Raw genomic sequence first — 10,399 nt, 5'->3', positions numbered from 1 at the left:
TTAACCTTGGCGGAGGATAAAATCTGAAAGTCATTTAAAATATCAGTTAAAACATTGACATCATTTTGTGTGTTTATCATCACTACCAGATCATCTGCATAAGCTGATAAACATATTGAGGCATTAGCATGTGGAATATTAAAACCAGAGAGATTACTTCTTAACTTATTTAAAAGAGGTTCAATAGCTAGAGAGTACAACATTCCAGAGAGGGAACAGCCCTGCCTGATCCCTCTGTACACTCTAAAAGGAGCACATAAACCACCGTTAACCTTCAGTACACTCTCAATGTCACTGTACAACACCCTGATCATGGCTATAAAACCTGGACTGAACCCAAAGGCTTCCAGCACCTTCCACAAATATTCATGTTCAACCCGGTCAAAAGCCTTTTCCTGATCTAGAGAAATCAGACAAGTCTTTAAGCCCAGTAGCCTGGAGACGTCCAAAATGTCTCAAATTAAATACACGTTATTGAATATGGATCAGGCACACAGTACGTCTGGTCCTGGTGAATGAGCTGCTCCATTACCTTAGTCAGCCTTGAGGCTAATGATTTTGAGAGCAGCTTGCAGTCAGTCCACAGTAGTGAGACCGGGCGCCAGTTTTTCAGGTGGGTCAGGTCTCCCTTCTTCGGTAGCAGGGTCAGGACGGCCCTCCTGCAGCTCAACGGGAGTTCACCTCTCCGCACGCTGTCCCGTAGGACATCCAGCACGTCCTGCCCTATGACGGCCCAGAAAGCCTTGTAGAACTCGACAGGGAGACCGTCTATACCTGACGCCCGTCCATTCTCCATCCCCTGGAGAGCCTCATGAACCTCCTCCAGCGTCAGCTCCTTGTCCAACACTCTGGCCGCTCGATCAGAGAGCTTTGGCAGGTCCATGAGGAAGCTGTCCTCCACCGCTTGTGCCCCTGACCACTCACTGCTGTACAGCTTCGAGTAGAAGCTTACTGTCTGCTGGCGAATTTCAGTGGGCTCAGATACGAGATCCCCTGATTCTGTTTGCACAGCATGTATAAATCTTTTCTGTCCATTCTTCTGCTCTAAACTGAAAAAGAACTTTGAAGGAGCATCCATCTCAGCAGCGCTTTTAAAGCGTGAGCGGACCAGCGCCCCCTGTGCTGTAATGTCTAACAGGTCGTTCATTTTGGCTTTTTTACTTTTGAGGGCTTCAATATGCCCTCGATTTCCGGTGGCCTCCAAACGCTGGAGCTCCACTATTTCTATCTCCAGAGCTTTCAGAGATCTAACAATGTCTCTTGTGACATTGAGAGTGTACTGTTGACAGAATTCTTTGACTTGTGTTTTTGTCACATCCCAACACAGCTGAAGTGAACTAAAAGCTGCCTTCTCATGTTTAAAACAATTCCATAAAAAAATAAAGGACTCCCTAAAATTAGCATCTTCTAAAAGAGCAGTGTTAAAATGCCAGTAGGCACTCCTAGGTTTAACCTTCTCTTTAGTAATAGTACACTGGACCATACTGTGGTCAGAGATACCTACTGGAACAATAAAACACTTTGTAAAAAAACGTCAGCTGATGCTTAAAACCATAAAAACGATCTAATCTCGCCAGGGAGAGTGTGTTATCTATGGCATGGGCCCACGTGTACTGTCTCTTGTTCTTATGAAAAGTTCTCCATATGTCGCTCAACTCGTGGGCCTCCACCATCTCCCACAGGCGCTTACGGGAAGCCATGTGAGGTTCTGTGTGGTTCCGGTCTAAAATATCTGTAGTACAGTTAAAATCACCACCAGAATTAAAATTTCTGCAGTGTTGCAGTCAGCAATGACATTGTTCAGAGTATCTAAAAACATCATCCTCTCCACTGCACTGGTGGGAGTGTACACACAGATAAAAACTAAAACCTCATTCTCATAAAAAGTTTTCACTTTTAAAAGCCTCCCATTTAAAAATTCTTCAACTGAATAAGAACAAGGAATAAAACTGCGAGCAAAGAGCAAGGCGACTCCACCACTGAGTGTTGTGTTATGGCTTAAAATCACCAACCCATCCCACTCCTTCACCCAATCAGCAGCATTGCTGGTATCGCTGTGGGTTTCCTGCAGCATGGCAACGTCAATGTGCTTCTGCTTTAAAACTTCATACAGTTTAGCTCTCTTATTCTGCTCTCTTGCTCCATTAATATTTAAACTCGCAATATTAATTCCTTTCATTAAAATATATAGAATAAATAAAATTAAACAGAGGGCAAAAACCACTCTAAAATAAAAAGCACCACACATCAGTCATCATCAGAGTTTTCCTTATTCACTTTAGTGATCAGTTTCATCAGACGGAATATTTCTACATCAATAAAAGCTCCTTCTCTTCTGAAGAACTTCACGTCATGAATGAACTGTTTACGGTCCGGGAAAAACTCTTCTAAAACTACATTCTTTTGCCATTTGGTGTTTCTTAAAAACTCTTTAATGTCCTCAGCACTATACATGACATTTAACTGCTCCTCCTGAGAATCGAACATTAAAACCGAGTCTGACATGCAGTCATCACTGTCCCATTCTCGTTCCTCCACTTTTGTCTCTTTCTTCGCCTGTTTCTTTCCTTGTCCCTTACCTTGCTTTTTCCTTTTGTTAGGAACTTTAAAAACGGGCTCATCCACCATGTCCACGTCTCCCCCTGATTATATAAATGATTTTGGTTCATTTCAGTTCAGTGTTTATATGATACTTTTACATTCCAACATTATAACATTTAAATAGAAATTTATTCCTAATCATCAAGCCAGAGGTGAGAGTGCTGTAAGAAAAATAAAACGATGAGGGTGTCGAGATCTTAATGTAGAAGAGGTGTATTGCAGCGTAGTAGTGACAAAATACATGAAGCACTTTGGGTTCATCAGAGTCAAGAAGAACGCAGGACGAATCCTGCTCGGACATTTTATATAGTGCTTCCTGTGTGTAATTTAAATGAGTTTCACATTAAATTAGTAAAAACTGAGTATCACCCAAATGGCTGGGTGATACTATCGTCTGGGGCAGTGGTAGCTCAAGTGGTTAAGGCTCTGGGTTCAAGCCCCAGCACCACCAAGCTCCACTGTTGGGCAATTAAGCAAGGCCCTTAACCCTCTCTGCTCCAGGGGTGATGTATCATAGCTGCCCCTGCACTCTGACCCCAACTTCCTTAGCTGGGATATGCGAAAAAAGATCGCATGAATGTCATGAGTTAACTCGTGATTAATCACAACTTAATTGCACATATTTATCTGTTCTAAATGTACCTTAAATTAATACTTTTCAAGTTTTTAATACTCTAAACAACATGGGCATGGACAAATACTGAAATGTATGTTGTTTATTATTAGTGAAACCATCCTCAACATAGATCATGAAGACTAGACATTTTCATTTGTCATAGATATTTTTTGACATTTAACTTGTTCATGTTTATTAAAGTGTTGCCTGCCTTTGGCAAGGGGCAGGAGAGCTCTCTGCATCAGTTGTATGCTTTGCCATCAAGTGATATTTTAAACTCGACATGCTGCAGTGATAACTCAATTCACATCACAAAATTCAATGCAGATAACTTTTGTCTTGTCGACAGAACCACCAGACATCGTTTTATATATGAATTTTCCATTCAGAAGACTTTTTTCTTTCTCCATTTCTGTTTGCTGCTACATCTCCATTTCCCAAACTACAGGCAAGGCCAAAGGTCAAACAGAAAATGTGTGCTGCGTTAAAAAATTAGTGCCGTTAAAATGAATTTGCGTTAACGTGTTAATTTTGACAGCCCTAAATGAAACATATTTATCATATAAGATATGTAAATCTTTTTGGGAAGGAGCTCCTTCAAATGTGTACTGTGAAGTGGAATCTGGGTTGAGGCAGTCTGTAGTTTCTTACAGTGCTGAGGAGAACTCCTGAGACAATGTGAGAAAGAAACTGAATCAGCAGCCCATCCTCGAGTGGGCGACTTGGAAAGAGTGATTATAACTCATGATTCTTCTTTAACTGTTGACTGGAGAGTCACGCTGCAGTCTACAGTATGGTGTACCATCCACAGTCATCTCATGGAGAGCTTTAGACCAGTCCATCCTCAGTAGTTGTGACTGATTTCAGGGGATGAGACTCCAAACAGAAGCCAGACATCAGGATGGATCAGGAACTGGAGAGAGAGAGGGAGAGAGAGAGAGAGAGTATTAGGTATGCTCATGGTCATGCCATGGTTAAGGATGATGTACATTATGTGCAGGGACCTGATGGACATGAGGGCTTTCTGACAGAGCTGAAGGTGAAGCAGAAGTGTGAGCAGTTTTAATGGGTTTAATCTTCATGCTGGTAGCTATATGTCTGTTGCTGGCTCAGTGTGTGTGTTTGTTTGTGTGTGTGTGTGTGTGTGTGATTTGCAGTGAACTATAAAGCTGTCACTGTGGAATTTACACACCTTAATGCTGCTCCCCACAGAGCCACGCCCGTGCAGCTGCAGCCTCAACATTCATGTGAAAATAAAAGAAAACCATTTTATAAAAATGTAAAAAATTCTAAACATCAGTTCCATCAGCTGCAGTTTGCCAAATCTGCCACCATTCCCCCAGTAGATTCATTAAGACTGAGAATATTTTGCTGCTTCACTCAGCAGGTCCTCAGATCAGTCAGTAAAAGCTTCAACGTTCCATACTGGTTTGTGAAGCTTCTTTTCACCGCTAATAACCTTTCATTTTCTTTCAACAAAGAAAAGAGAACGTGGCTGAAATGCCATGTGGCTCAGGAAATCTAATGCCCAGCAGATGAACTTGACCATGAGGTGTGTGTGAGAAGAGACCTGAAGAGGTCACACACACACGTCTATACTAATTAAATGATTAAATATGAGGCAGCATTCCTGTGGAGATGAACTTCAGCATGATGCCATTTCCAGCGTCTCACATTAAACATTTCATGCTATTTAGTGAGGTGTTCCTGGGCGTGGACAGTCGGTGACTGACACTGATTGTGTGTGTTTTCACTAGAATTGTGTATCAATGATGTCGGACTGGATTTACCTGTGTTGATGATAATAATGTTGTTGTGTTAATGTTGTTGTTATAAGGTCATGGATGACATTCCTGGAGGTCACGTTCCACAGCTAAGTAAGAGTATATAAAGGAGCCTGGAATCATTTATTCCCTGTCTGTTTCGAGTCGAATCGTCTCATAGCGAGTTACGAGCGTACGAACGGCATGATGTCAGGTGTCTTCTCCAGCGCTTCTTTTACTGGTCAGTATGCCAAGTCCTCCCGGGTTTCGAGTGTGTCTCGTGCTGTCAGCGTGTATGGAGGAGCAGGAAGTTCTGACGTGCGGATGTCCTATGCACCCACGGGGTTCACGCAGTCAAGTATTGGCTACATGGACTCGGATGACTTGTCCATCATTGGAAACGAGAAGCTGACTATGCAGAATCTGAATGACCGTCTGGCCTCCTACCTGGCAAAGGTGCGCTCACTGGAGAAGGCCAACGCCGAACTGGAGCTCAAGATCCGCCAGTTCCTTGATGGCAAGGCATCACCCAAGGCCCGAGACTACTCCGCCTACTTCGCCACCATCAGTGACCTGCAGAACAAGGTAACGTCCATCATCCATCACTGCTCCATCAGCTCATTACTCATAGCTCCTCCATCCCATGTTTTTTACATCACGCCATGGATCTCACATCTTCTACAAAGTTTCAGTCATTCAAACATTCAGGTGATTAACGGCATGAGAATGCTGTTGCTAGGTAACCGGGATGTATGGAGCATGAGCTAGGAAGGGACAGGGGCATGTTTAAATTGAACAAATTTTATATACAGATCTGACTCAGTGATCATGGGAATGAGAAAGAAACATCTGGAATTAGTGGAAAAAATATTAAACTAGCACTGAAATGACAATGTGTACATTTACATTTACATTTCTGGCATTTGGCAGATGCTCTTATCCAGAACAACATACAAAAGTGCTTTAAGTCACTATCATTGAAAACATTAACCCTGGTTCAATAGATTACAGCCTCAGGATACCATTCGCCTAAAATTGGAATTTTTTTTTTTGTGTAAACATTTCTAATGTAGATCTACGCGGCAATGCGCCTGAAGGGTGGAGTCCTCCTCACCATGGAGAACTCTCGACTGGCCATGGAGGACTTCAGGATTAAGTGAGTAAACCAGGGGGAATGTGGGCTACACTTGCTCCTCATGTCCTTTAAACATTTCTGTTCACTTTTAATCATTAAACGATGTTACACCCAAGAAATTGAGAAAAAATTGTTAAGGAAGAGTTCTACACTGTTTCCCTCAGAAACCATGTATTATTGTGAGCATAGAGATCAGGAAATGGCCTCATGTCATCTTGCTAACTCTAATAACTAGTATCACTAAATTATCTAACCAATTAGTTCAATGCTAGTAGACTAGTTGACTTTAGTCGGTAATATTTCAGTACCGTAGTCTGAATTGACTGAATTATTTCATTTAGCTTCCTACACAGGTTCTGTAGAAAAGGTTTCTAGGTTGCTCATGATTAGCTCAATTTATTTAGTGACATCACAATCTGAGCTCATATGTAGCTCCGCCCACAATTCAGGTTTATACAGAAGTGACTGAGAATAAATCTTGAAAGATTTTGTGCCAATTTGATCCTCACACCAAAAGTTTATCATCAGGATGTTAACAGAGGGTTCTACATAAGGCTTGTTTTTTTCCCCACCATGATGTCTTGCTCTAACTTGGTGCTTTAACCAGGTACGAGCATGAGCTGGCAATGCGTCAGATGGCGGAGAGTGAAATCACTGGGCTGAAGCAGCTGCTGGAGGAACTCAAAATGACTAAGCAGGACCTGATGATGAGTCTGGAAGGCCTGAAGGAGGAACTCGCTTTCCTCAAAAAGAACCATGAGGAGGTGAGCTGTGCCCCCGAGAACCAGTGTACAGGTGAACAGTACAGTACAGGTTTTCCTGTCCCTGCAGCAGGAGGAGCTACAAGGAAGAACATCGACCGCAACTGACGCGAATATGCTTTAGGCCACACCCTTTAACCATACTAGTGAATAACTAACACTTTGAACACACCAGTTTTTGTGTCATCAGATTTAATCAGCCAAACACAAAATTGATCACATGACCTCATCACTAGTCTTTGTTTTATTTACATTTTGATGATGTCATTGTCATTAAACTCAGACGTTATGACAAAACTCTAAGGGTTGTGGCTAAAATCATGGTTTGACGTAACCCGTGTGTCACAGTGCAACACAAATACAGGAAACATAGCGCAATCTGTTAGCGGATTACCGCTAACTCAGAGGAGTTTGTGCTATGGTTGTAAATTAGGCATGCTATAGCAGTCATGCTGCGTATTTGTTTGTGTGATTGATAAAAGTGTTTGTGTGTTTATGTCGTAGGATATGGCAGCGGAGCGTCAGAAGATGAGCGGGCAGGTGAATGTGGAAGTGGATGCTGTGCCTCAGGAGGACCTCCTCAAAATCCTGGCAGAAATCCGGGAACATTATGAAACAGTCATTGCAAAGAACAAGAGAGAGGTAGAGCTCTGGTATAAAAACAAGGTGAGCTTATTATTAGACTCTATTATTATTATTATTATTATTATTATTATTATCATCATCATCATCATCATCATCATCATCATCATCTTACACACACACACACTTTTCCTCACTAAGTGTGGTGGCCATGTTTTGTTTTGTTTTTAAATGTCTGTGAACTAAAATCTAAAGCGTATCAGCGCCCTCTGGTGGAGAGCAGAGTGTATGAGCAGTGGGCGAACACATCATAACTTTTTCCCAGCCAGAATACATGATTTAAAGGCTCTGTCTAAATATTTGCTTCCAAAAGTTAAAGCAGATTCATCATCTCCAGAGTGACAGACTCAGAAAGCGGCTCAGCCAATTGCAAACTTAACCACATGACATCATCACTTTTTTGCCGTTTTATGTGACTCACATATCTTGTTTAAATAATCACATGATTGATTTCTGGTGTATGTTACACAGCTATGTAATATAAAACATGTATAACAACCTGTAAACGTAAATACAAATGCATAGCAGAGCCCTCTAGTGGACAGTTCTCATAAAACATTCTTCCTTTCCCAAAAAGAATCGTTATGATGGTCATCACTGTTTCTGTTGCATCCTGGGTAATTATTACTGCTGCTCGTTTTTGCACTGGTTCTTAAACAGAATCTTAACGTTGCAGACCGAGACTCTGAAAGCGGAAGTGGTCAGTAAAACGGAGACCCTACAGTCGTCTCGAAGCGAATTCAAAAGTCTGAAATCCCGCCTGCAGGCTCTGCAGATCGAGCTCCAGTCGCAGCAGGCCATGGTGAGGAACATCATCATGCACGCCTTCACTACTGCAGCTGCTAGCTAATGGGTCAATTAGCAGTTAGCATATGAGATTTGACTTGTACAACTTTACATTTTATTCAGTTGTCCACTCTAAAGTTGATTTTTCTGTGACACAGAAAGCATCATTGGAGAGCACGCTGACCGAAACCAGGACACGTTACGCCATGCAGATGTCTTCATACCAAGCGCAGGTGAGCTTTTCTAACATTTCATTGTTTAAATAGTTCAGTATTTAGTGTTAATAATTCAGCACATATGAAATATCAGATAAAACTTTGATCTGTTTTCAGGTGACCGGCCTGCAGGAGCAGGTGCAGCAGCTTCGTGCTGATCTCTCTCGCCAAGCTGAGGAGTACAACATACTGCTGGACATCAAGACCAAACTGGAGCTGGAGATCGCTGAGTACAGGAGACTGCTGGATGGAGAAGCCACCACCACCACGTGAGTTTGAAGGAGCTACACTCTGGGAGGTGGTAGCATAGTGGTTAAGGTGTTAGATTACTGATCAGAAGGTTGTGAGTTGAATCCCAGGACCACCAAGCTGCCCTGCTGGGCCCCTAAGCAAGGTCCTTAACCCTCAGTTGTATAAAATGAGATAAAACATAAGGCACTAAATGCTGTTCTGTTTGAATTGCTGCGCTAAGTAATGTTATTATGCAAGGAAAGTTATGTGTGAATCAGCCAACTAGCACAGGTCAGCTCAGTCAGTAAAGAACTCCACTTTAATGCCATCCAATAAAGAGATGGTCAGTACATTTAATTTATAGCTTTCTAAAATTTAAAACAAATAAAATGATGATACATTGCTAAAAATAAACTAGCAAAAATGTTATGATTAAAAATGTCAGTGTGATTCATGTTAACAATATAAAAATACATTATAATAATTAATGAATAGATTATTTTACACTAATAAGTCTTTATAATTCTCCCCCCTGTAATTAGAAGTCAGAAGTCAACCTGCAGCAGCACCTCCAGGACCAAGGTGATCACAGTGGTGGAGGAGGTGGTGGATGGGAAGGTGGTCTCATCGTCCACATCCTCCTTCGTTAAACCAAACTGAGAGTCCAAAGGTCCAGAGCTCCAGAGTGTGACTGAGAAACAAACACCACACCATCTGAGAGAATAAACACTACAGCTTACTGCTAACTACCTCACTGTCTACTGGGTCTTAATTACACACACACACAAACACAAACACACACATACGGTAAAAAATGATTAAATGCAAACATTATAATAAAATATGGAGTGAATTAAGTGGAATCAATGAATCTTTACTGAAGCTTCTAATGAACCTATCACATGTTTAGTAAATAAATAAAACAATCAAAATGAATTAATTATTAAAATATTAGGATGCGAGTGGGCGGAGTTTTATACGAATTCACAAACATATAGATTATACACACACACACAAACATATAGATTCTTCACACACACACAGACAGAGGTGGACGAAGTACACAACTTCCTTACTTGAGTGAAAGTACAAATACTACTGGTCAAACATTACTCCATTACAAGTAAAAGTTGTAAAGACAGATTTTTACTTAAGTGAAAGTACAGAAGTTCTTGTTTTTAAAAGTACTTAAGTATCAAAAATAAATGTCAATGCATTGTTTTATTATTGTTGCATTGTTGTATGTAATACTTTCTGTGGAATTAAGAGCTTTTAGAATGTTACAAAACCTATAGAAATTAAACAACTGAACTGACAAAAAAAGACAGGTATAATCATTTATTTTTAATTTAACACTCCTACCACCCCCAACAAAAAAGTACCGGTACATCTCAAGAATTAGAATATCATGAAAAAGATCAATATTTTTTATCACTCAGTTCAGAAAGTGAAACCCATATATTATATAGATTCATTACACATAGTGAAATATTTCAAGCCTTTATTTCTTGAAATTGTGATGATTATGGCTTACAGATAAGGAAAACCCAAAATTCTGTCTCAGAAAATTAGAATATTACATAAGATCAATAAAAAAAGGATATTTAAAAGAGAAATGTCAGACTTCTGAAAAGTATGTTCGTTTCTAT

General features: G+C 40.8%; 1 protein-coding gene across 1 annotated transcript in view; it reads left to right on the top strand.

Annotated features, from left to right (window-relative positions):
* LOC131344991 (keratin, type I cytoskeletal 13-like) overlaps positions 1 to 9,431 on the top strand; it is a 21,291-nt gene extending 11,860 nt beyond the window's left edge. Inside the window, exons 9-16 of the mRNA XM_058377604.1 lie at positions 5,096 to 5,565; positions 6,054 to 6,136; positions 6,723 to 6,879; positions 7,381 to 7,542; positions 8,195 to 8,320; positions 8,463 to 8,537; positions 8,637 to 8,788; positions 9,293 to 9,431. Coding sequence (XP_058233587.1) covers positions 5,096 to 5,565; positions 6,054 to 6,136; positions 6,723 to 6,879; positions 7,381 to 7,542; positions 8,195 to 8,320; positions 8,463 to 8,537; positions 8,637 to 8,788; positions 9,293 to 9,410 — 1,343 coding nt within the window. The 3' untranslated portion in view covers positions 9,411 to 9,431. The remainder of the gene's footprint in view (positions 1 to 5,095; positions 5,566 to 6,053; positions 6,137 to 6,722; positions 6,880 to 7,380; positions 7,543 to 8,194; positions 8,321 to 8,462; positions 8,538 to 8,636; positions 8,789 to 9,292) is intronic.
* Positions 9,432 to 10,399: the final 968 nt, after the last annotated feature.

This window comes from Hemibagrus wyckioides, linkage group LG24, assembly GCF_019097595.1.
Source record: "Hemibagrus wyckioides isolate EC202008001 linkage group LG24, SWU_Hwy_1.0, whole genome shotgun sequence".
NCBI classification, from domain to species: Eukaryota; Metazoa; Chordata; class Actinopteri; order Siluriformes; family Bagridae; genus Hemibagrus; species Hemibagrus wyckioides.
Note: the sequence above shows the minus strand (reverse complement) of the source record. Positions and strands in the feature narration are given on the sequence as shown.